General features: G+C 40.6%; 1 protein-coding gene across 4 annotated transcripts in view; it reads right to left on the minus strand.

Moving 5' to 3' along the window:
* The window catches only part of SATB1 (SATB homeobox 1), a 99764-nt gene that overhangs the window by 68453 nt on the left and 3660 nt on the right, over window positions 1-27651 (minus strand). The window contains exons 1-5 of one of the 4 annotated variants that reach the window (XM_022554705.3): window positions 25019-25158; window positions 6915-7149; window positions 2856-3032; window positions 1956-2082; window positions 1069-1192 (exon numbers count right to left, since the gene is read on the minus strand). In XM_022554705.3, the coding sequence (XP_022410413.1) occupies window positions 1069-1192; window positions 1956-2082; window positions 2856-3032; window positions 6915-7125 (639 nt within the window). In that variant the 5' untranslated portion in view covers window positions 7126-7149; window positions 25019-25158. Of the gene's footprint in view, window positions 1-1068; window positions 1193-1955; window positions 2083-2855; window positions 3033-6914; window positions 7150-9886; window positions 11522-25018; window positions 25159-27651 lie in introns of those variants that run through there. The other 3 variants (XM_030764058.2, XM_030764059.2, XM_030764060.1) reach the window with 3 other exon arrangements.

Raw genomic sequence — 27651 nt, forward strand, 5'->3', positions numbered from 1 at the left:
CATACAGTTCAAGTCCAAATGACTGACAGACTAACATGCACACTTACATTTAAAACTTGCATTGAAAGAAAAACTTTAAAAATTTAGTAAAAATCTAGTTAGACCAGCACTTCAACTATACTCTATGGCGGCATGACCTTCACTGGTGTGGGCACTGAGAGATGACATTACGACACAGTTACGTCGTGACCACATGAGCAGCCCATGAAGAGCAGGTTCACAGCATCCTTTCTTTTTTATTTGAAATCAGCTCTGCATAATCAAAAGTGATGTTTGGCTTTACATTTAGAAACAGAGGCAATCTCTCAGTAGAGTTTTAATTGCCCCTCTACCAAAATTCACTCTAAAAACTCGAGTACAATAATAATAAATCTTTGTCTCATTTCAAAAATCCCTGATGGTATGACAGGCATCTCAGAGGAAAACATATGATCCCACTAAAAAAAAAAAAAAAAAAAAGCTGGGGTGTGGGGGGGTAAACCAATGCCATAAAACTGGTGACAAAATCCTGATAAATAATAACTATTTAATCTTTAGTTACAGGGAAGAGATTTCTGTTTTCTGTTCTTACTTAAAAATTTTTTTTTTTTACTAAATGCTATTTCTTCTTTTTTTTGGTAATGAACAAAGTGTCCAAAAACTATACTATACTCTTGTTTTACTGAGGTAGCATGGTGCAGTTTTGAACATTAACACTTCCAATGCCCTTCCCACTCACCTAGGGGTGCCTGGAAATTATACCACCTTTATTCCCTTGAATAAAGGCTCTCAGGACAATGTAGCTTCCAAGCTCAGAGCACTCAAGAGGAGGAATCTACAACCGAGCTAGTGTAGAGTTCTGCTGAGCTGTTTTTCCTCCGCTCTTTTCCCCAAGGGAGAAAAAGTGTAAAGGCTCTGGTTCAGGACAAATAGGGCATATTTTTGAAAGTCACCAGCGGTCAAGTCACTTTGCCTTTTGGGGAGATTCTTGCTTCCGATGCCAGTTGCTTTAGGCTAGGGAACCCTATTACACCTCCAACTAGGGCTGCCCACAATGTCCTATCATTTAGGACAGGCAATGCCAAGTACCTGTGAGAGGGGGCACTCCTTGGCCAAGGAACTCTGATTCATATCCTTCAGTAAGTCCTTCAGCGCGTTCCTGACGGTGGTGTGGGACCACTGTTCTGGAGGCAGGTCTTCTAGTTTGGGGCAACTATTGGAGACACAGATTAGAAAGGGGATTATGACCAGATCGCATCCTGCTGCAGAACGTTCCTTTAAGACAGACAGATTTCATTTTGCGCATCAAACAGATGCATCTGGAGATTGCTCTCGGTCTCCTGATTGTTCCGATTAGTTAATTACTTTATACAACACATCTGCTGTATCGATGCATGAATTATACATCAGCTGCCTGTGGTGGCTATTTTTTCACGTTACTTCTACCTTCCTGCTCTGATGTGCTTGGGAAGACAATTTAAGGTGTGCTGCTTTCTCACGAGCCATGGTGAAAAACGGGAACGTGGGAACACTTTCCTTTCAGGACTCTGTTCATACGAGTTAAAATGGTAAAAAATGTATGTATACATAAATGAAGAAGAGCTCAGCAATAGCGAATAAGGCATTCTTTCACAAAATGTACACAGATGGCACTGTTCATGATATGCAAAAATATTTTTCTCTTAAGTAAACTTTATGTAAAATGCCTTCTTGTAATGCATCATTTAATCCACTGCACATACAAAGTCTCGTTGTCTGATAACCTGCACAGATCGAGGCATTTGGGGGGAAGGTTGTTTTTTAATGACAGATTGAAGTTAGGAAAATAAAGCAGAAGGGGTAAAGTAACAAAATCAATTTGGGTTAACCTTTCTGAAACACAGAGTAAATCACAACTGAAGGGTGACCAGAGATGCTTTATTTCAGATGATCAGGTAAGTAGAATGTTCTGCCCTAGAGTTGCTGTCCTGACTCACCTGTGTAACTGAATTTTCAATGTGACCACATGATACACGTCTTGAAGCATATCTGCTACTGTAGCATCAGGGGCATCAGTCACATAAGACAGTGGGACTGGATTCCACTTTCCAACCTGGATTAGCCCTATTCCAGATAAAGAGAATATGTCACTAACTATTTTACCCTTCAGATAACATATCTAGTAGAAGGTTTGTTCTTTTTCTTTTTTAATTGCCCCCCACCACAAGCAATATTGTTATTTGTTTGAATGATTCCCTTCCCTCTAAAAGGCAGGTCAATGAAAATATTCACAGCTTAGCTTTCTAAATTGTGAAATTATGTAAATGACGGTGGGGTTGTTTATTATTTTGGAAATAAAACCCCATCAATAAAACCTAGGCAGAGGCCACATTTTCCTAACTTGCAGGAAGTTCTAATAAGACATAGCTGAACCAGTTCTAAATGGCTTTACGATTTAGATAAGATTCTCTACTGCAACGGGAATCAGCATTGAAAAATACTTTACAGCCCATAAAACCATCAGAAACAGAATAAAAGAAACAGAACTAGATATTCAGTCATAAATGCAAATTGACTCTCAACAGTCCATCTGCTCAAATACGTTCCTCACTTCCTTGTGGGTCCTCAGTGGAGCAGATTATTAAGGTCAATAAGCATACTAATGATTCAGCTGAAGTAATTTAAAAAAAAAAAATCTACCTCGACATTCCACATGAGCAAAATGTGTGTTAACTAAACCAAACTGAATTAAGCCAATTTTTTAAAGCCACAGTCTAGAAGGAACCCATGTAACACACAGGCTACAGTTTTTTGAATGGAAATATTCAGTTGCTTTCTCTGCAAGGTAAACAAAGGATGCCAAGCAATTTTTCCAACCCCACGTCTGCATTATTTACCTTTGGCCTGGGCAGCAGAGCTATGCGAATAACCCAGAGACAGCAAGGCCATTTCAATCAGCTGGTTGAAAAGCATATCCTTCCTCACCAACACAAATTCTGCATGTTCCTCCTTGCAATCGTACTCAATGGCATTTTCATAATGTTCCACCACGCAGAAAACCGGTAGCATGGTTCCTATCAAGGACACAGAGGAAAAAGAGACGCAAACCAACGATCTTCAGAAATACAGTCTGGGGGGAGGAAAAACGAAGCCGTGAAAATAAATCTTCAACACAGTGAGAGAAGGGGCAGCTGTGTTTCCAAGGCAGACAGGGCACAGAGATCCAGGCGCACACACACACACATACACCTGCCTTTATTTTTATTTTTTTAAGTTGTAAGAGAAATACTGAAACAGAATGTGAACTTGGCCCTGAGGTAACTTGGGCTCTGCTTTAATTTTAACAGTGCGTTTCCCCACATCAATTAATGCAGAACTACCTTTTTGATCAAATCATAAGGCGATGAGAGAGGAGCCAGGGTCTCGTCTGATCTGCTGTGAGTGGCACCCGGTGTGCAAACACAATTCGCTACACTTGTCCTCGAAAGAACCCACCTTTGGGCTTCCTACACACTTTTGTTAACATTAAACGTTCATTGTCTGTATCCAAACAAATTATATTTGATGATAAAATTATTAGCATTTTCCTCCTTTTTTAAGACCTTGACTTTAACGAGTCCATAGAAGAAACACAAAACTTAACCAAACTGATGTTGAAAATACACGATTTCAATATGTGCATACTGTAGATGAATGAGATTTTACTCTGATGGCTACTCCTTTAATCTATCTGACTAAGAAGATATCACAGTAACCACATGTCTTTAAAACGAACAATCTTTGCTACAGCAAATGGGATAAAAATGAGAGGAAAGGAAACTGGCCTCATCAGGGCATCTTAGGATACAGGAATCTGCATAGACTTGAGGTGTTCTCTCTTTATTTACTGTAATCCCACGTAATAACTCAGTAGCCAGATGATTAACAAACACAGGCCACACCACTGTTAGCAAAGAGGTTTCTAGAAACAGAAATCACGGAACGTGGTAGTACTCGAGGTGTTTACGCAGCGCACTGTCAGACTTCCAGAGATAAACGGAAAAGGGTTAAAAGCAGATGCATCTGAACTATACTGTGGCAAGCTGCCAGGAGGGTATCATCTTTAGCATAAATGATGACTAGGGTTACTTTAACAGGGCACCCAGGATCCCCAATTAGTCCTATCACATTAATGCCTCTATAAGCTCTGCCCTCTGGACTCACAGAATCCAACCAACTTCTGAAGGTGTCGAGTGCCTGCCAAGCACAGATAAAAATCAGGATTTCCTCCTGACACTAGGGATGCCCTTTAAAAACGCCCTCTTTGCTTGTTGCTGCTGAACAAAGCCGGCAGTAAAAGCAGCTACATTTTTCTACGTGTGCACCTACCCCACAGCTTCAGTGAACTGTTCACAAGAGATTCTAGCTCTGACAAATAAACCCCTTTAGGTTTACTTAGAAAGGCTCGCAGACTCATTTGGAGGGACCCAACAGGCTAGGGATGAAAAACAAGCTGCGGAGCTTGCCAATATTCATGTCACTCGTTCGGCTGTTTTATACCAGAGAGAGAACCCATCAGGGAGATCAGAAAGAGACTGGGGGAGACCACAGCAAAAACAGCAGTATGCAAACGGGTGATTTCTTCCTTGGCTGGAAGGTACTTTGGCAAAACCTTCTAAACAAATAAACAAAAACCTCCAACCCCTTTTCTTAAGGTGTGCTTTCTCAGCCCGGCCCCACTTTTTATCTAGCGCCTGTCAAACAGAAACCCTGCACTTGAAAAAGAAGATTAAAAAAAATACTACCACCACCACCAAAAGGCTGTAGGAATTTTGTTGCTTGAAGTAAGCAGAGAAACTTCTACAATTAAACTGCATTTTAAAAATGTCACTATGAATGCAATGCTTTAAAAAAAAAGCACTTGAGCAGGAAGTGAAATTACTGTACTTTGGTTTCTCCTCCCCCTGTCCTGAAGTCTTCCAAGAATTGGGTTACTAATACAACAAAAACATACACATTGATTTCTCCTCTTATAGAATGATACAGACCTGTTCTGCTCTTTGCTTCTCCTGAGACCTATGAAATAACTGTAGGTTTTTCAAACTGTTGAAATATATGAGAGTTGTTTTGGACTTTATTTAGAGGGACCCTGTAAGATCATTAAGGTGGCTACTGATAAAGCGACAACAGTAGCCTTTAATTCCCAATCTAGCTACTAAACCTTCCAGCAAACTGTCACATTGTCCTCCGGATGCTGGGAGTCAAGCTGAACAGGGGACTTCTCTGAACTGATTATTTGTGTAAGCGCTGGACGAGGCTTCCAACTCCACCAACTTCATAACCTTCCAGCATGGAAAGGGGAGTGCGCTGGTCACTGCTGACTGCTAAAAATACCCCATGATTTAAACCTGAAGGCAGTCTTAGGAGCTTTTGCTGAAGGTTTATGAGCCTGTGTAAACAGCACGTCTGCCATAAGGAGCAGTGAAGTCTGTAGAATCCTTGTCTAAAACTGTCCTGGCATTAAAGTTTGCTGTGCAAATATCACATAATACCAGAGACAGCTGAAATCTCCTATTTAGGAATTTATGGAACTTACATGTTTGCAGGCGTCAGAAAGTCTTTTTTATAGAGCCCCAGTGCTTCGCAGTACAATATTAATGCACTCTGTTTGAAAAAGCCGTAATAAATTATATTTTTAATGCTCTTACCCTGGCTTTCTTAAGATGCATACATTCTTGGCAAACAATCAATAAATAGGGTAATCATGAGGAGAGGCCAAAGAATTTGCTGAAGTGCTGTTTTTCCATTTTTAATAGATAAAGATCTAACAATACGGACTGCTGTGTCTGTTCATTTCAGGATCAATATATTCTTTGTTTTCGCCAAACCAAGGAAAAAATAAATGATTGTATGATAAATGTTATGCATCAAACACAATGAAATTCCTCTGCCTGCTAACTTTATCTACTTAATATTCTTGGTTGCTACAAGATGGCATTTTTATCCTCTGCTTTAGCAAATGTAAGGAAAATCTGAATCCTATACACAGTTATTCGGAGACAAATAAAGACCTTCTAAGGCCCACACATTATGCCCAGGATAGGCAATGATTTATGGAAACAACAGTGCTGAATGCAAAGTTATTCAACTGCATCAATGGAATATAAAATTGGTAGAAAGGAATCACACAGTTACATACCCTCTCCTTATAAACTTGCCTAGATCTGCCCTTCTTTTATCAAAAATACCCAATTACAGCAAAAGGGAGACACTAGAATCTTCAGGTTTTTCGCTACTAAATAATGAGTTTGCTCTGAAGAAAACAAACCACCAAAAAAACCCAACATCACAAAACTTTTACATCATATTGCAGAAGACTTCCATTATCTGTGAAACTGCCTTACAACCAGTAATCCTATGAAAAAGCTAGGTTGGTTCTCAAACAATGGAAATGTCTTATTCTTTTTTTTTTTTTTTTAGTATTTATTTATTTATTTAGCTGTGTCGGGTCTTAGTTGCAGCATGTGGGATCTAGCTCCCTGACCAGGGATCGAACCTGGGCCCCCTGCACTGGGAGCGTGAGTCTTAGCCACTGGACCACTAGGGAAGTCCCACATGTCTTCTTCTTACTCAGGGTTAGTTTCAGCAATTGCCACCTCTGTATGCTCTACTACAATAACATCTTCTCGATGGAAGCCTCGTGTAACTGCGACAATGACATTTAATTCAGTTCTTATTGTCCACAACATCCGAAGACTCCAGTCTATAGGGGAGTGAGATGCTCTGCTCAGGCACGGAGCCTACACCTTCAAACGTGGCTGAACCTACAGCCATAAATGTAACTAACTTCAGATCAGAAAGAGAATCATGGAAAAGAACGTAACAAAGAAGCCTTCTGCCTCTCCACCCGGACACCAAGTGGCCTTGGGTGAACACAGGGCTTGCAGCCTTCCAGGATTTGTATTGAAAGTATTTACCTTTCCTAAGGTTGCTTTTCATCAGATGGCCCGAGTGTTTTAAAGGCACTCCCTGCATTTTTGCACCTGTGCTCCCAAGCCTTCCTCTTCCTAGTGGGCTCCCGTTCTGCTCCAGGCGGGCAATCTTGGCTGGTGGACCCTTCGGATCGCTCACATTGTTAGACATTTCTGAATGTTCTTTCCCCTGAGTTGCTTCGTTCAAATGATCCATACTCAGTTACTCTCTAAAGATCACCTGCCAGAATTTAAAAAGAAGACATGTTATAATTGGATGGGGGTCTCCACATCTCTCTCTCTCTCTGTATATATAACACCATGTATATGTTTTATCCCTGGATGCTTCTCTCTTATTTGTAAAATTGCTTAGCTGGACATATAATATAATGCAGACGTTACTCTATTTCTAGATCACAGTATTATATTTCCATTCAAGGTAACAGAATAATTTGCGGAAATTGTACCAACACACATGAACGAAAAGGTAATCTGTCACCTACCAGCAAAACTAACTTGGGGAGGTGGGTGCGGGTGGAATGGGCTTACTTTTAGAACAAGAATTTACAAGTATAGCTAAAGAGAAAATAAATTGTATTTATGTAGTCCCAATTTTTAAAAATTAGAAACTTAATACAGAACACAATAACAACACTTTAATCAAAGATGGAAAGATGATCACAGTCCAAAATATTAGTTAGATCTGATGTCTTTGCTTCTATTTTTATATGCAGTTTAATTCTCATTAAGAAAATATATCTACATACGTATACACCACCTCAAAAGAAGGTAACAAACTTCTGCTTTTGAAACTCTCTATTGGCTTTACAGTTAATTTGTAGAAAAACTTTTCTACTGTCAAAGTATCAAGAGTTACATGACCTGTTTTAAAGATTTAGTCAAGTCTTGTCTCAAACATGTGACTGAATCATTCCACCCCTAAGCAAATGGATAGAAGTGGAGGATTTCTTCAAATAGCCCCGGTACTGAAGTGTTACAACTCACGTGTCTTAGGGTTAATATTTCGGGGTCCTTTAGTAATAGAATGCTGTTAACAATTTAAATAGCAAAAATTTTGAAAATATTTCATAATACACACATTAGATTGAAGCGCTAAACTCGCTTTGAAAAAAATCTTGATAATTTCGGTAAAACACAATTGCCAGTGTTCAAAAATAATCTCAGCATGCAAAGAAGTCAACATCTCAATTAACTTCAGAAAAAATTAACAGATAATTATTTTCAGTTGTATTATACATTGGACATCAATTTTCATACTGCTTATAATAAAGTAAGTAGTACATTATCAAACTCACTTTTAAAATACAGTTTTAACTAGCATTAATACGAACAGATGAGTAGAATTCTTTTATGAACTTTCATGGTACTTGAAGTACTGAGTTCACCGACACTAACAGAGAGGGGAGCATATATAGAAAAACCAGAGACAATATGAGAATTATCACTTTTCTCCAGCTGTCTGGTAATTTGACATATCTTTCCCTTAAAAAAAATATACATATACATATATACACACACACACACACACACACACTATACCGAAAAAGCTACTCAGATCCAGATTTGAAAGCGAGCTTGTGTTACTAGCGTGGCCTTTCTGTAAGCATTTATTTTCCCCCCTCTGTTTAACTGTAGATTACTTTGTCCATTATAATCAAGGAAAGAGGTGATGGGGAGGGGAGAGCAATGATAATCTGTAGGTTTAAAAGCAACCTTAAGAATGTCAATTGAAGAACTATAAAGTTAGAGAAATAATGGCTACTTATCCTTGTACTCCAGGGTGGTACACTGAGACCAAAGGTCTACCGTTGATCGAGGTCCCATCTGTTTTTGGTTATGAGGTTCATTAACAATAAATGTGCCTCTTTTAACCACTTTTTATCAAGATTACTCTTTTCCACTAATATTAAACTGTAGTCTAAAGCCAAAATTAGTGGTGATTATTAACTTATTCAAAACACGCTTTATAATGCTTCATATGGGTTACAGTACAGAGCTGCTTCTCCTGAAATTGGCTGCCTTACCCTAAAGCGGAAGATGAATTTTAAAACATATGACTTGAAAAGAAAATACTTAATCCATGGGGCAATTTAAGAGCAAAAAAAAAAAAAAAAAAAAAAGAGGAGGGAGTAGATAAAAGCATCAAAGTTAATGCTACAAAACATATTAAGTAGTCATGAGACTTAACAGCGTTATAAACTGTAAAGTGTTAGATGATAATTTAGTTAATGTATTGACAATCAAAACGTCATATAGGTCATGCAAAATTGTCCTTCGAATGAATACCCACCTATAAGCAGCTATCAAACTCAGTCATCTTGTAAAAAGCTCTACATTATAAAGCAAAATTACATGCACATAAAACGCCCAATTTACTCATTTAAACTCTACGCCCAAGGCTAAAGTTCACCAAACCTGAGTTTGGAATTGCAAAGAGCAACCTCCACGGGGCCGCTGGACTGACAGCACGGGAACTAACTACAGTCTCACCAGATGCCAAGCTGAAGAGTTTCTTTTAAGTTACACATTTAAACAACCCATTTTACTGCAACGTCTGGCTGGCGCATTGAAAGCAGGCTACTTTCTCAAAACCCCATTTCCCTGTCCATAAACGAAGTCCACATACGATAATCAACGAAATAAACAGTGAACTCAGACACAGCAATTATTTCCTTTGAAAAGAGAAAGCCAAGCCCGAAATTCCGGTTTCAAGAACCTATTTTTTGCAGCGTGGGAGCCTTTTCAATGAGTTCCGTGCTGGATCGCCTCCCTCGGCCCACAGAACCTCAAAATCACATTTTAAGAGATTGTGCCCTTATCCATTCCATATGGCCAGCACGATCCAGGCCAAGCTTTCACTGTGACCTTTTAAAGAGACAAAGAAGCAAAGTACTATCTAGAAACAGAAACACTGCAGTTTTACTGAGTGAAATTAGCAAAACCGACCTGAAACTCACCACTTCAAAACTTGACAGCATATAAATAACAAAAACAAAGGAGGTTTCCTTTGCAGCCTGGGTTCTTGAAGAGAAGTTCAAGAATGATGTTTTCTACGTCCTTTTTTTTTTAATTAAAAAAAAAAAAAAAAGCAGCAGACCTGAAGGCGACTTCCCCTGAAATTGTATTATTTTCTCTTCCCTTACCCCCGCCCCCCTAAGCGGGGGAAGGGCCGACAAACGTCTGGAAGAGTAGCCATGGGAGAGAGGGGTTAAAAAAAAAAAATCACAATTCGAAAAACAACATGTATGGTTTGTAAAACGTCTAACCTCAGAGAACGGGGTTTTCGATGGGGGAGGAGGGGAGAGTGGGAGGAGAGAGAAGATAAAATTGATCTGACAAGTGATTCGTTCGGGGGGTGGGTGGAAATCGTAAAAACAAAGCAAAACCCCTTAAGAGCAGTACACTGTGGCGGTGCTGGGGAGACGAGGTGGTGACTGGGGATTCTCTTAAAAAAAAAAAAAAAAAAAATCACTGCGGACAAGGTCTCCAGAAAGGCAAGAAAGGTTCCCCTCGCTTCCCTCCCTCCCTCCTGCTCGCTGGGGTTCTTCGGTGTGAGGACAGAAAGTCTACTTCTGGCTGTCACTTGTAATCTTATTCTCCAGGCACCCCGGAGAACGCAGGGAGGGGAAGGCCGGCTCGCCTCCCCTCCGATCGCCCCCGCCCCTCCCCCTCCCCAACAATTGCGCCTGATAGTAACAAACCTTCAACTTTCTTCCCACAGCCTCGCGCCCCCGACCAGGGCATCTACCGGGGGGCCGCGAGGGTGGGGGGCAGGAGGTCGCGGAAAAAGCCCCGGCAAGGCATTAAAATGCCACTTTTGATTCGGCCCTCGCTGACGACAGCCCCGAGGACCCCCTCCCTGCCCATGGACGCGGGGCTGCGAGCGTCTGGGGAGCCGAGAGAGTGAGGCCGAGGAAGAGAGCTGGGGGGAGGGGAGGGGGGATCGGAAGGCACCCCAGCCGCCTCCGCCGCCACCGACTCCCCACCCCCTCCCCCCAAAAAGTCGCCGAGCTCTCACTCAGCCGGAGTCCGAGGTAAATAAACAACGAGCTCCACAATGGCTCTAGGACTTGGGGGAAAAGGAAGCCAGAAACCCCGACACAACTGAGCAGGAGTTTCCCGAAAGCGAAGGGGGGGTTGGGGGTGGGTGGGAGGCGCCCCCCCAGAGTCGCCTGGGCCCCCGGGCGGGCTAGAGGGCGGCCACGGCTAATGCGGTGGCGACGAGGCCGGCGGTCGCCGGGTGGCCCCGGGAGCGGCGCGCGCGCGGCGGTGTGTGTGCGTGCGGGCGGGCGCGGGTCCCCGGACGGGGCCGCTCCGCTCTCCCCCTCGCCGCCGGCGCTGCCCCCATCAAATTCGGAGCGGACTCCTCCCGGGCGCGGTGGCCGCCGCCGCGCCCCGCACGGCTCCGCGCGTCCGGCCGCGCTGCAGCCCTCCGCGCCGCTGCTGCCGCCGCCGCTGCTGCTGCTGCCGCCGCCGCCGCCGCTGTGGCTGCCTCTTCTTCCTCCTCCTCATTTTAATACACAGTCACCCCGCTCGCAGCCCCAGCCCCGAGCACGCAGCCTCCTCCGGGCCGCCCGCCGCCGCCGCCGCCGCCCCGAGCCCTTCCCCAGCGGGGCCGGCTCCGCCGCCGCCGCGTCCGGGGAGCGGGAGCGAGCGAGCGAACGAGTGGCGGCGGCGGTGGCGGCGGCGGCGGCGGCGGAGGGGGAGGGGGCGGGAGAGGAGGAGGAAGGCGGCGCGGGGGGGGGCAGGGTGCACGGAGCAGGCGGAAAAGGGATGGGGATTAAAACCCGGGCTGGAGGGCCGGGATTGGGGGAGGGGGCGGGGGCGGCGAGTTAAAAAAGCAGCGAGACAAGTAACTAGTGAATGAGTGCGGGGAGGGGGGAGCGCACGATTTCCGGCCCCGGGCGCGCAAGAATTTGTAATGAGCTTGATTAGAGTGAGGCGGCCCGACGTTTATTACACACAATACCCAGAATAACAGGGCGCCGCGCGCGGGCCGGCGCCGGCCGCCGGGCGCGCGGGGAGGGCGCGCGGGGAGGAGGAGCCGGGGGGGTGGGGCGCTGCCCGGGCCGCGGCCGCTGGGCGCGCAGGCGGCGGGGGCAGGTGTGCGCGGGTGCGGGGCGGGAGGAGGGACAGGGCCGGCGGGGGGTGTCGGGGGAGGAAAGTGATGGGGAGAAGAGGGGTAGGGCCGGGGGAAACTAACCACCCCACCCGCGCGCCACAAAAGCCACCGAAAGGAATACGTCGGGAGCGTAGCGGGCGGGCACCCGGGGGACTGGCGAGGCAGGGAGGGCGCACCGGCCCGCGGGAGAGCGGCCCGGGCGGGCAGGTGACGGGCGCCGAGCACCGCGGCAGGGGGACTTCAAGGAAGTGGCCGAAGGGGACCATCGGGAGGTGCAGCTCTCCGGAGAAGCGCGGAGGGTGCATAAGGCGTTTGCAGAGAAATAAAGGCCAGGGTTCCTGAAACGCTCTGGCGACTATTTATCCTCAAAGGCGGGGGAATCCTAAACTATTAAGAGACAGTGATCAAAAAAGATGAGTAAGAGCCTTTCTATACTAGTCAGAGGTAGATTCAAAACTCCGTCCCTTCTGAGCCAGGGAACACGTCGGAGGAAGAAGTACGTGGCCCACGGTGGCCGAGTGAAACAAAATTTGGGTCACTTGAAAGAGACCTGACCAGTTAGTTATTACAAAAGAACACATGCCACCATTCTTAATTTACCTCGGGTGAAAGACAAGAAAGTTGGGGTGGGTAAGAACCTCTGTTGTAGCAATAAATACTTCTGTAATCTACGGTGAATTACCCAGGTAGATAAATGGTCATTAGCACATAAGTATGATCCTCTTATTTAGATAATCTATTAAATCTAGTTCCTAAAAAAATGAAGAACATTACAGTCATGCCCAAAATAGAGAGGTTTTAGTACTAACATCTTAGAACCCTGAAGGCAGTTAATCATTAAAAAAAACAAAAATGTTATAAGAATCATTTTTCAGAATAGACTAGGAGGGAAAAGAGAAAAATCAGAGAAACATTTTGTTACACATTAAAAAAGCAACAAGTTAGCACAAGTACCGAGATAAGAGGGAAATATGCAAATGAAGCTCTTTAAAACTACCAATACACTCTTAGTGTGTACATGAGAAATCTAAGAAAAGCAGAAGGTAAAGCAGAAGATAAAGTATAGGAAATAATGGCCTCCCAGGGAGGACAAGTTTAGGAGAAACACAATGAAAATATATCACTCTTAATGGCACCCACGTTTCACTCACAAAACCAGAAAGGTTAGTGAAAATTGAGGAAGGCAACAGTGAAATCTTGGCGCATAGAAACCCAAGCCTAGGGCAAAAGAATGTGATAATAAAACACAAAACCCAGCATCCTAAACAAGAAAATAAACATAAGGCAATCGTTACTAAAAAGCTCAAATGATAACATATTTTCAAAAGTTGAAATGTGGGGAAGTATGGAGGCGGGTATTTTAATTAAAGTATAAGAAATACAGTCAGTAAGGAAATATATAAACATGGCAAAACACAGCACTGCCGTCAGAGTTGGTATTGTGGATGGATGGATGTAAACTTTTTTTTTTAATGTTTGATATTCAAAAAGAAAAACATGGATAACACTCAATTATCCTTAGAATGACAATGATTTTTGCAATATGGTAGGTCAAATTAGGAATTTTCAAGATGTGTATTTTAATAGTTGCTTCAAACTGGTGATGCCTGACATGTTCCCCTGAAACCTGCCTGATTTTCTTTCAGTAGGGACAGTGCATTCTAGCATCACAAGTGTACAAATTTACAAACAATAGCAAAATTTAAAAATAGAGAAAAAGTATAGTGGACTGCAAAAAATCATTTATCCATGCAAATGCAACTCAAGTTGAACGTTTAAAAAAAGAAAGAAAGAGAAGGAAGACAGCTGTTGGGCAAAACAAAATTTGAGCAAAGAGAAAAGGAAACTAAAAAAGGGTGACTGAAAATATCAATATTAAGACACATTGGCATAAAATATTGTAAATGATGGTTATCCCATTATTTACACAAATAAACAAGACAAAAAGTTTCCTGATTGCCTTAGCCTCCTAATGATGTGGGGATTCAAATATTAATCTTTAAATTTGAATAACACCTTCTATCCAGGAATTATAAGCTAATTCTCAAACACAAAACATAAAAATGTGTAGTAAGGACGGACGTGGCCTTGGAAAATGATAAACAGAATAAATGAGGATAAAGACATCTAATAATGACTTTACTATTTTTAAGAAAACAATATAGTACAATTACAAATCTGTTAATCACATATACATAACTAATTTTCCCCAAGCAATAATTTATTTAGGAACTATATAAGAAATGACATAAGTAAAATGGCACCGAGGTTTATGTCCTCCAAGTGATACAGTACACTGATGAACTTCCTATATATTATCTACCCCTTTAGAATACTCATTCTAAAATAAAGAAGAAGAAAAGAAAGGTAATTAGGAAAATACCACCTTTCAAGGCATATGTGAAAATAAACTATCATAATAGGGGGGCATCAATTTTATTCTACACAGGCATCTTAAATTTGGCAACAAAGATGCAAGAGAGTATTGAATAAAGTTAAACTTAATAAATCTAGCTATGAAAATAGAAAACCTCAAGAACATGAAATATTGCAAGTCAAATACATGAACTATTTAACTTGTGGGTGTACAGTTAAAACAGTGCATCAGTTTTTTATCACAGAAGAAGGCACTCGGACTGGCTACACAAAGGTAGCAGAGATAAAATATTTTAACAGATGACAAGATTTTTTTTTAAAGTTGAATAATAAAAGGACTACTGCATGTTTCACATGGCAACATATTAAGATAAATATACAGGCAGATATCCGAAAGCATTAAAACACATTCGGAGTTCTGAATAGCACATACATTTGTAATAAACAGAGAAAGTATTTAGAATTTGAACGTTTTTAAGATATGACAGCTCCGCCAGTGACTGTGTTAGCAAAGCAGTGCTTACCACCATTAGCACTTTCTAAGGACATGGTGGTTTTTTTTTTTTTTTTCAAATTTTTAAATTCAAATACTGTTGGCTATCTCTCCACACTCTTAAAACAGCACATTTTACGTGGCATATTGCTCTTTTTGTCGTGTCAACTCTTTGTTTTTTGGCTTTAGCTGCAGGTGGTGTTTTCCATATATGAATTTCTGGGAATACGGTCTGTGTTGGCCATATAAGGATGTCTCTTTGAGCCATATGTTCTGCTGTCATGTGTCTCATTTTGTCTGTCTGGGATGTCAGGACTGATTTCCACATCGTTTCTTGAATGGACCAAATATAAATTTGTAAGAGCAGAGAGGAAAAAAGAACTGGGGCTGGAGCCCAAACAACTTTGTCAAAACATATATAGGAGAGGAAATGCAATATCCTGTAAACGTCTGCACCCTTCTTCTCACATCTTATCTGTGACTGACATCATCACAACTGCATAGCTTGGGGAGAGGATCTATTTGATCAAGTTCAGAAGTTTGCAGTGTGTGTGTGTGTGTGCGTGCGTGCGTGTGTGTATGCAGCTGAATCAGATAGACCCCGCATCTCTGGAGGTCATGGCATGGCACATGGTAGCTGCCCTACTCTGAGAGCTCTGGGTCCTGCAGTCAGCCTGACCTAGCCTTGAACTTGGGGAAGGGAAGCCGGCTCACGGCGTTTAGTGAATAAACAGAACTCTTGATTAAACTTTCTGACTCATTTTACAAGAAGGTCTGGTCCCCATTTTACACTCTCATAGCCTCTGGCAATTCTCCTTTGTCACAGTTATCATCAATGAACAATGTGGATAATTACTGGCTTAATAAATATCTCCCACACTAGACTGTAAACCCTATGAGAGCAGTGGCTGCGTCTTGCTCACTGCCCTATCACCAAGGATTTGTACAGCGTCCTTGCAATATTTACAGTCTGAATAAATAAATGAGAGCCAAACGCTCACAGTGTCACTTGCAACCAAATTCCACTGCTAATTGCAAGGACAATTCCTTTTAGAGATTGCGGAAGTGAGATGGAGTTAGCAGAGGGAAAAGTGGCTATATCATTGAAATGTGAATTAACTGAAATTACGTAACATTTACAATTTAGTTCCTCAGTCACATATCAAGTGTCCAATAGCCCCATGTGACTAGTGGCTATCCTATGGGACAGTGTAGATTACAGAACACTTCCACCATCGCACAAAGTTCTATCGGACAGCATTTATCTGGAGAACTTCTATCAAAGATGACTAAGTAAATCCAGGACCAGGCTTTCAGACATTCTAATCATGTCCAAATTGAAGTCATTTTCCATTTTTGTTTTTGTTTTTGTTTTGCGGTACGCGGGCCTCTCACTGCTGTGGCCTCTCCCGTTGTGGAGCACAGGCTCCGGACGCACAGGCTCAGCGGCCATGGCTCACGGGCCCAGCCGCTCCGCGGCATGTGGGATCTTGCCGGACCGGGGCACGAACCCGTGTCCCCTGCATCGGCAGGCGGACTCTCAACCACTGCGCCACCAGGGAAGCCCCATTTTCCATTCTAGAATGAGCCCATAGATCTGTAAGGTTGCATGGAATGAGAATTGGGTACCGCTGCACACAGATTTAAGACAACTTTCTAGACCTGTCTGTATGTGAAAGGGTCCTTGAGTACATTTGGAATAATATGCATTTACCCCAAATGCTGCTTTCCATGAACATTTAAATAGCTCATAGGTGAAGCTAAAAACCACAGAATCACTTGCCATCCTCTCTCCCACCCCCACGTTAAATAAGCATAGTTGCCATTAGAAATGGCTTTTTTGGAAGCTTTAATGTAGATACCTACTCAAACCGGGAGGGTATCCAAACACCAAACAAATAATGGTGTACTGCAGAAAATCATAGCAAAAGGCTTGAATATATTTCCGGAGAGATAAAGGAGAAATAATAAAGAACACTAAATAGGGGGCCTAAGGTTTTTTGTTTTTGTTTTTTCCCTAATACGTGGGGTTTCAGTTATAGTCAGACTGAGAGTGATCAAAAGTTGTTTTCCTAATTACTTTAAGGTGGATATAAACACCCACTGGTCATTTGGATTATGGTTTTAATAGACAAAGGTCAGCATTAAAGCTAAGCAAAGAAAGGCCAATGTTTAAGCTAGTTTGGAGAGAGTGGGCTAAGGGAAGTGAGCAGCCATTATAGTTGGATTCTAGAACCTGATGGGCTATCGGGTCCTTTCACCCAGAAATATTACCTTTTTTAAAGCAAGAATTGATTGGACAAATTTTTTTAAAAAGCTACCTTTCCTTCCATAGATGTCAGTGTGGAGCATAACCTTGACAAGGTACAGTGGTAATAATTCCATGAAAACTGGCATCTCTATCTAGAACTAGCTCCAAAATTGAGTAGGGAGGGGGCCAGGTTCCAAAAGCAATGCTCTTGAGACCTTCACATAGTTATGTAGCTATCGCCAAATTACCAAATTACTTAAGAGTTTCAGGTTGCCTTGTCTTCTCCCCATTGCTTCTGAGTGCCCGCCCTCCCGCTTCTCCCTCTGCCACATCCTTTAACATGCAGCTGGATTGTACCTCTTCTGTCCAAAGCCTCCTCCAGCTATTAGCTACTTCCTTCTCGATGCCCCATCCCAGCCCCTGTCCTCCAGTGTGGCATTTCATATTTACATGTCTGCCCCTCCCAAGTGTAAGTCTGTCAACATCTTGAGGGTGGACTCCTGTCTGTACTCCAGGAGTGTGTCACGGTGCCTGCCCTCTCAGGGAAAGGAATCCAGGAACTGCTCTTACAAGTGAATGTTGGTGAGAATCTTAGAAAGATTCTTGCAATCTTGGGCGGTAAAGCCAGGTGCACGATCAGAAGTTAGTTCGGTGGCTCCTCAAATCTGCTGCATGTTATCACCTGCGAGCTACTTCAACAACCCAGATGTCCAGGCTGCACCCCACTGCCACAGGTAGGAGCCAGGTATGCGGTGGTTGAGAGTTACCAAGGCGATTCCAGTGTACAGCCAAGTTTGGCATCTATTGGATTAGGTAATGTTTTGAAGACAGGAAATCAAATATACCTGCTAGGACATCCTCAAGTGAGATGAAGATCCTGGGGTCACTTGGAAAAGTTAAAGCTTTTCTAGGAACCAGCACTCACCCCCAAATTTAAGAAATATATGTGCAGGCAAGCTACTTGCTTCAAACAAAAAAAATAAGGGAGGGGGCAAGCTATTAGATCATTGATTTGGTGAATAAAAGTCTGCTGTTTGAGGAACCATGACAAATTAGCATTTGCGCACTTGCGTGAGACTTAGCGGGGGGTGCCAGAAATTCTGTGCAAGTATATGATTTATCATCACAGACATAAGCGACTAAACAAAATTACACGTGGAAGTAAAGTTCCAAAATCAGTCTATTATTTACTGCAGCCAGAACCATCCCAGTTTTCTCTAATTCTTTTTTTTTTTTTTTTCTTCAACATAGTCCAGCAGGCTTTTTCTCCCAGAAAATTTCAACCTGGAGTGGGACTCCCTTTGCAACAGTTGAAAACTGTTCAACTCATTTCTAGACTTAGTCATTGCACTTAAGCAGAAGTGAAGTGTTCACATTGTCTGTGCCCAAGAGCTAGTGGCAGGGCACCTAGCTGCTGTGTGGTACTCTCAGGAAGCTCAGGGGATTTGAATTCCAATGAAGTCAAACAGGAACTGTTCCCAATCAACATTTAGCCAAGACATATCAACCAAATCTTAGTGATGTGAATGCTATTTTAATCTTCCTCGGCTTACTTAAAGGGAAAAAGAGTTTGAGGTTAAAATAGACCTGAATCCGGGTTCAGATTGTTTTGGGGGAGAGTACCAGCCACAGGCAACATCTGATTTTGTACCGCTGTGCCCATCGCCACAAAGCAGTGGACAGGGGTTGTTCATTGGGAAGAAAAGCCACCACCAGAAACAAGTGCAACACACCTGGACAGTGATTAAATACCCCTATAATGCTTGAAATTTGTTGAAGCGAAGGAGAAGTGTAATCCAAAACTAAAGCACATTCTCTTTGGGATGACGGCAAATATTTGGAAGAGACTGTGGCACTGGGTGCAAAACAGTGTGAGTGTAATTAAGGCCACTGAATTGTCCACTTACAAGCTGCCCAAGTGGCATCTGTTATGGTATATATCTTTTACCTCAATTAAAAAAATGTAAAAACAACAAAACTAAGCAAAACAATCTTTCATCTGTTCCTAAGATTGGCAGACGTATATTATCATGCCACACAGAAAAACAATAAGCTACAACACACTGACAACTGCCTCCTTGATGCCAACCCGCCACTGCTTTGTCCTTACCTGCCGCCAGCACAGTGCAGTCTATGCTGGATAATTAATTCATATGATGATTACCTGACCCAGGGATAAGTAACATAGATTGATAATGAGAGACCAAGATCTCACCCAAAGTAGGTAATCTGATGGTCCTCTGAGGCAAGAAAATGGTTCTCTTTTCAGATGTTCTTCTATATTCTTGTATCTTAGCAAAAGAGGAAGGATAGACAAAAACCAAACACTCCAAATATCCAACATTCAAATATCCAAACATTCTTTCTGGATATTTTTCAAATGAGTAAAAATTAACTATACTCATGAAACAGTAGACCGTCCCAGGGGAACATCTGCAGGACGCTTTTATGCAGTCCAGCCACAGAGGTAAAACAACTGTATAAATGTAGTCAATGTAATAATTTATAAACTATCTCTATATAAAGATTCTAGATCCTATTTATTAATAAAAGAGTATATTTTTTGTTATAAAAAGTCCAAAAGGCTTTCAGATTTATTTTTATCAGTCACTTTTTTGTGATAGTAATTACAATTGAAGTATTTATTTCTGCATGCAATAATTTGTAATATCTTTTTTTTTTTTCCCAGTATATTGTCTGATATTCTGTTTCCTATCATCTCTTCTTACTGATTTTATATTAGGGACTTTTATATTAATGATGGAGTTTTATTTTTAATGTACTGGAAATTCATATATAAATTGTATCTCATTGAAGTTCATTCCTATATATATGTATTTTTCTGATGCATGACTAAGGAATATGATTACATAGTAAAGCCAAAGTAAAATTACATACTTATTGGGTATAAAAGCCTAAATAAAATACTAAAAAATAGTTTCACAGCATAACTGTAGCTAGAGCATATCCAGTTACCTATTTTGCAGGTGTGGCCTTCTTTATTAGTGTGTTTATTGTGGAATTTAATTCATTAGATAACCAACGTGGACTATAAATACACGTGCAACTTCCCAGCTGATATGAAGCAAAAAGTTGATAAATAATGCTGCAGTATAATTTTAAAAACAGAACTAGTGAGCCTTCAGGCTATTTTTTAATCATTTATTTTTGTTTATTCTGTAAAGACTATTTTCATTTCTATTTTTTTATCTATATATAAATACACTTGGAAGAGAAACAAACAGCATATTTATGAAAATTTTTGATGGGGACCAGCCTGTAACTGTTTTGAGACTGTAATTGCTCTAAAGATGGACAATACCCACTGTTTCATTACTTGTGCAACTGAAAAAAATACTACACATTCATATCATATTTAATGAAAATTAAACTTATCTCTCTGTGGAGGTAACAAGACTCTCAAAACTAACTTTTAGGTTCACTTTGCACAAAGGGGTTTTGTCACTAAGAATTTACAACACTGCAAGCTAGGGTAAAGGCATCTTTGTGGCTGGCATATGCTGTAGTTTCAGATATAAGCCAAGTCTTGGGGCATTCTCAATAGATTTGAAAAATCCAACTGTTTGGCCAACAACCTAGTATGAATAAATGTACGTATGATATACATATAGCATAACATGATATACATGTTCACAGATACTATTTGCATGTCATACAAGAGAATGTCACACAACTTAAAACTAGACAACCACAATTTTCATCAGAAATTCTTTAAAACCCAGAGTTAGTGTAATAGTGTTCTATCATTAGGCAACTCCTACAAAAAAGGATAAATGACATAGTGGGAAAAGAAGCGGAGAAAAGGTAGGAACCCTAGATTCAGGTCTTGCTTCTTCCTCTACCAAGTCGAAGAGTTACCCTTCATAAGCCAAGCAGAACCCGGTTCTGTACCTACAAAGTGTTGGAAAAGAGTCTGATCATCTTTAAGACCACAAAAAAAAAAAAAAAAAAGAAATTCTCTGCCCTTAAATTCAATTTTAAAAATCAAGTTCACTTTAAAGAGAATATAGAGATATATAAGGAAATTTCTCACATGCTACATTAGATGTTTATCTATATAGGAGACAGGTGTCAAACAAACAAATTTAAAAAAAAAAAAACAAAAAAACCACTAAGGCAAAGGGAAACTTTAACTCACCAGATTCCATCTGTTACATCTGAATTCATGCATAATTGATTATCCATGACTGGTAAGTTCTTTTCTCACTAGCCGACCACAGTTTTCTAAACATTATGTATTAAATCACCAGTAAAGTAGACTACATTTCAGAAACAGCAAGGGCAGGATAAGAATATTTTAAATGAAAAATTACATGCCAGTTAATAATAATACAGCTGACCTATGTTTAAGGGAAAGAAATTTTAATCATGTGCATATTAAATATTAATAACCTATTCTGTTATTGTTATAATAAGGTTAAGTAGGCTTCTCCATGCTTAAGGAAAGAGGGACAACTAGGAATGCACAATAGTGCAAAAAGAGACAGAGACGGGAGACAGACATAAGGAAAATGTGTCAACAGTAAACAAGAGGAAATGAAAAAGAAGGAAAAGATGAAGGTGGAAACTAATCTCTATGTGTCATTATGACTGCCAGAGTACTGGCAAAGAAGCAGCATCCTTTTATTTCAATTTTAATCATTTCTGAATTTTAATACCCGGCTCCTTTTGTAATTCTCCTGGCATTCCCCATATGCCTCCATCCCAGCCAAAACACCAGTGTAAATGAAATGGCAGGCAACCACACCACTGATGTAGCCTCCCCAAAGAACCTACCAGGTGACCAAAAGCAAAAAAAGGTATGTCTACCTTACATCCCTGAGGACCTCCAGCCAATTAACTGGCTGAATGTTCTCTATGTTCTTTAATTTTGCAAAGAAGGACAGTAGTTAGGTAATCTACAGATAGAGAATCATTAAAAAAAAAAAAAAAAACAAGCCGGTAGTAATACAATAATCAGTGACCATCAGGGCCTGGAAAAATGAGTTTGCTCTCACTGGCACTAAAGGAGCATCACATGATTATTTAATTACAGCTCTAATTTTTGTCTCGTGGATGGCAACATATCAACAATTAATAGGGCAAATAGAGGAGACTGTTTTTAAAGAGACAGAATGTGCATGATAATGGAATAGGTCACACAGCAGTGTACGGCTTCAGGAATACTTTTCTTTGTGTAACTAACACTGTCTTGTAAAGAGCCACACGCATGAAAATCAATTTAAAGAGGAAGTGTCTTTTTTAAAGATAACTTTCATAGAATGGCCAGAACTTTTCAGAATGTTTTAGATGCATCTAACACAACCCTTAAGGAATGGAGTGAAATCTTCATTAATATAAATACCCTAACTCTCAAAACATTTTAAAATAATGGATACAGCTACAATTAAAAATATATCTATTTATGCAATTAATCATGGCTGATATTTATCCAGTGGGGTCCTGAAAAAAATCATTATTGTAGAAAAGAACAGGTAGAGGTCAATCAGACTTGGGCCACATGGTATTTTTGGCCCCAGAATATCAAAAAAACCATTACATGGTAGCCTAACTGCAAGGACCTCCAGGGAGTGCTCTGTGCTTATACCAGAATAGGTTGTTGTTACCACAGCTGAACACCAAAGGACCATGAACCTAATCAGACAGACTTTGCCTCATCCTCAAGGTCAGTGAGGATAAAACAAACCCCAGTGCTACTGTCCAAAATGACAGAGCACAGGGAGAAAAAAACACTCAATTATCCAGAACACGGGCATGTGTAGATTAAGCGTGCAGATAACCCGAGTAAAAACAGAAAATTAGAGAGGAAAGTCTTTTCCCATTAAACCATATCAGCACAAGCTAAATTCACTATTTTATTATTAATTTAGCAAATCTTTAACGAGTGCTCTCCACGCAAGACAGAACGCTAACTGCGAAGCTTCTACTGTTTTCTATAACACAGACATGTACCTTACGTTGAATTTTTTTCTTGTAGTTGAATACCTTGTAGAAATAAATAAGGGCAGCACCTAAAAATTTGTAAAGTGGGAATCCTAGTGCATTTTTAAGTGCTGTATTGGTTACAAGGTTAACATATCCAGATTCACCAAGGGAGTTCAAATAGTTAACCAATTTGCTATAACTGTCTAAGGCAGGCTCAGTCCAGCTTTAAACCTCACTAGTTTCAGTCACGCATTGTTCTGCCATACCAGAAGCCAAAGCAAAAACCTAGGCTTTAGATTTGGAAAATAAAATATTCTTAGAACTACTGCTATGATCAATTGCTCAAACGTATCTTAAATATCAGGTTACAGAGAATTGTAAGAAAACATAGCTTGGCTCAAGAAACAGTGACAAAAACGATTCCACAAAGAGTAGTACTAAGAGGTGCTAAATCAACTCAATAAGCTTTTAATGGCTTATGTTGGCCAAAGTCATCACAAAACAAAAATGTAGACATCTCAAAATACAATGTGGGAAGGCTAAAACTACTGAGGGACTCTGATTTCTAAAGCCACTGGCAAAAGTGATCAAGCCAATGCTAATTACAAAGAAAGAAAGAAAGAGAAAAAAAAAGAAAACTGAAAAGCTTACATCCCAGTGAAAAGTTTTAAAATAAAGTTGCTTTAGTAGAAAACATTCTGATAATTCTGGACCCAAAATCTGACTCCATACATTCTAAAAGACTATTTTGAAAAGAGTCTAGCAAGCAGCAGCTTGTATGTAAGAGTATACATCATTCTTTTTTAACATGACTGTTAGTATACAGTTAACATGTCTCAGAAAAGGCTGTAATTAACTGTCTACTGCTCCAATAACACTAATATGTGTACAGTATTATTAAAATACAATGACTCCTTACAAAGTAAGACTGTCATTTTTAAACTTTTAAGATAATGTTCTAAATTGTTTTTGAGTCCTCTTAAACCACCCCAAAGGGAGCCCACCTCTAAAAAAAAAATTTTAAAGCACAGTTATTAAAATATTGTTCCAACCTCTCACAGCCTGGAGAAATCTGTCTACTATTAGAACATCTAGGTATCATTTATTTCAGTTGGTGAAAATATAGTGAGAAACACTTGGATTATTTTATTAATTCTAGATATTCTTTTAAAATTTAAAACTGTAAGCATTTGAACGGAGTGCTTTCTTTACTGATAAAATATTTTTATCAGTGAACAGGAAAAAAAGGTCTGCTATATCAAGAATGATCACATAGCCCTGTTGTTAATCCCCAGTGATTTCCATTTCTGGTTCACTGGAACAGGAAAACTCAGTTGCATTCAACATCAAACAGCTAATTATGGACACACTATATTCAAGACTATCTCAAGTTTAAAAGATATCTGCATATACTAGGTTCTATTTTATTTATAGTATCTATTACAATAAAGTATTCACAACAGAAAACCTCTTTTACCTTAAAGTCCTTAACATTATAAACATTAAAAGGCCAAATTGTCTTTTGCTTGCTCTTAACAGCATATCAGAAACCACGGAGTAAGACTAGAAAAGAACCTCTAGCAATCAACTCTACTATATGCCCAGCTTCCTGGAAAACTGCATCTAAAGAGTTCCCCCTCTCACAGATTACTGACTACCTTTTCCTTAAATATCTCAGGGAAAGAAGATCTAGTAATTTCTCCTGGGAGCTTTCTACCACATTTCACCACCCAGAGTAGAATTCACACTGCAGAATTTCTGTTGGTATCTGGTCCCAAATCATCTCTCGCTGAGAAAAAGCAACATCCCAACACAGAAACCTCCCCTGGACACTAAATGCCGGTCTCTCCCTGTGGCTACTATAGCCCTGATTCCCCATATGGAACTTTTCTGCCACTTACCCTCCAAATATCAGAGGCTGCTCTCCGAATCTAGCCCTACAAGAGAGCTCTCAAGAAGTAGTCTTTGATGAGGTGACAATGACGAAGTTCTCTCTGGCACTGCTAGCAAGGCAGAAGCATCACCAAATGAGGTGGTTACCAGTTGCCTGTGAAGCAGCTGGACCATTACTGCAGTTCTGAGGGTACGTCACAAATCAGGTCATAGCTCTGGGTAGAGTCCACCCACTTCACCGGGTACAACGCCCTCCATTTCCTGCACACCTGGGGGGAAGGGGTGCCAAGGAAGGGGTGGAGGGAAATGCAGGTCCACAGACATCCGAGCAAAGGCAGGACCAAGTGCAGCCTGACATCTGCTTCTTCTGCAAGCATCTCAGCTTCATGTGGGGGACCTGCACCCCTAAGGTGCAGCCACAACTCGTGCCACAATACGCAGGCTCTCAAGGGAGGGATGAGTGTAATGAAACACTGCACAGTTAAACGTCTTATCCAGCAAGATCGTTTCTCCACTGGAAACTGAACCAACTCTTAATGTTTGATTACAGGACACTTCACTACCAAATATCAAATAACTGGACTGAAAAAATTGCAGCTGAATCTAGGGACATAAATGCTGGGGTACCGGTTAACTAATTTTCATCTCTCATAACTAAACTGGATCACCGCATACGCTAAATTACATCCTTGAGAGTCCATTGAAAGAGGTGATGAGAATTTCTATTTACGAACCTTCAGACAGCAACAACTGTGGAAGTGATACAGAATAACTTGAAAGAATAAAAATAGGCCAATATGCTGGAGAAATGCTACGCTACTAAATCTCACCCTGAATATATATACACACAATCTGTATCTATTTACTCTGAAATGAAATATCTGATCTTAAAAAAGACTTAAAAAAAATAAACAGCAAAAGGTACCGTTGGCATAAGTTCAAAAGTACTAAATAATGTGTGTTAATGTGTTGCTCACACTCTATGAAGACATCAAGTTGAGATAGACTTACCATTGAGAATAACACTTAGGAATGATATATAAACTACCACAGCAGACACTTTTTCTTTGGGAGAGAAAGAGAAGAACCTCGTGTAACAGATTTGATTTACATGCTGTATTAAGACCACATTCTGCTCTGATGTCAATGGAACATGTGATTAGAGATTAACAACCGTGGGTACAGGATGAGCATTAAGAGCTACTTACAGGGCATACTCGAAAACGAGCACTTTCTCAAGTTAATAATAAGTTTTGGAATTCAACGTTAACAGTATTTTAAAGTTTCTAGGGGTCTCCAAAGAGAATGGGCTGTCAACTTAAGAAGAAAAACAACAAATGCATTTAGTATTGTCAAAAATTTGAAATTCAAGGTTGGCAGATTAAACAGAAAGACAAAGGAGGCAAGGATATTTTCAGAGGAAAGTTAACAGTATTAATCAATCAATCAATGTGTCCCACTTTATACTCATATTTGCAGACCTCCATTAAAAGCTGAAGCATTCCATCTATGGCTGGGAATAGAAGACACTTTATCAAAGTTATTATCTAAGAAATCAAATAGTTGAAGTTATCTCTTTGGAATTTTGTAGAGAGTTTAATTTAGCAAACGTACACTTGAATGTGTCTGAACATATTTGTCTTGAGGTTGCTCTAAGATGACTATTTTAAGTGGCATGTGGATTCTTTGGGGATTTGGATATTATAGTTGAAGTATGCAAAGGAAAAATGTATAATATTTCTTTCAACTGATTCTCGCAGGACAAAAAATGAGAAGATAAAATGACTCTTTTTAAAACTTTAGCCACTGGGAAATGATAAGAAAACTCCTCTCGACCCCTACCCCCAACCAGGAAGAGTCTAAAGCCCTGGATTATAGTACAGGTAGATGTTAAAGTGGAGACAGAGCCGTTATTTAGTGGTGACAGGAATATAAATACGTGCACTAACCTATAAACTGGTATTTACTTCAGGAAGGTAAGTAATATTTTTCCTCTGATTGCTGAGCTGTCAGTTTAATGCAGCGTAAATAAACAGTAGGTGCCTGCTAGCTTGAAGTAGGAAGTGTTCATTCCACACGAGGAACAGATTACTGAAGCCTGATGCTCATCGTGCTGAAACACAACTTTCATTTTACCAGAAAATACACCCTAGCGTGGAGGATTTTCGTGCCTGATCTATTAATTAACTTAACTCTGTTCTGTCAAAATGTAAACCAATTTGTTAAAAGCATCCCGGAGTTTTGGAGTTTGAAAACCAACTGGAAACGCAAGAAGGATGACTGTTCTGTAATCTGATCACAAATGCTAAAAATGACTACTTAGTATAATAAGCAGAAACTATACCAAACCAAAAGAGACAAAGAACATATTTAAATAGAGAATTCAATCATCTCAGTTACCGAATTTACTCAAAATCCTCCTCCTTTGCTAATTAAAAGCAACTGGCAACTTTCATATTTTGCAACCTTGTGCTACTTAGGCCTGTTCAATACGTATGCTTCTTCTGCTCTCTGAAATATCTAAAGGTAAACCATTCATAAAAATCCGATCACATTCTTTAATTCTAATCAAAAGATTACTGAACTCCCCTGAGAGAAGTGGCAAGTATGAAGAGCAAATGATACCCTTCCTAACAGCATT

The sequence above is a fragment of the Delphinapterus leucas genome, chromosome 4 (assembly GCF_059928025.1).
Source record: "Delphinapterus leucas isolate spDelLeu-1000000601 "Yukka" chromosome 4, BTC_Dleu_Yukka2, whole genome shotgun sequence".
NCBI classification, from domain to species: Eukaryota; Metazoa; Chordata; class Mammalia; order Artiodactyla; family Monodontidae; genus Delphinapterus; species Delphinapterus leucas.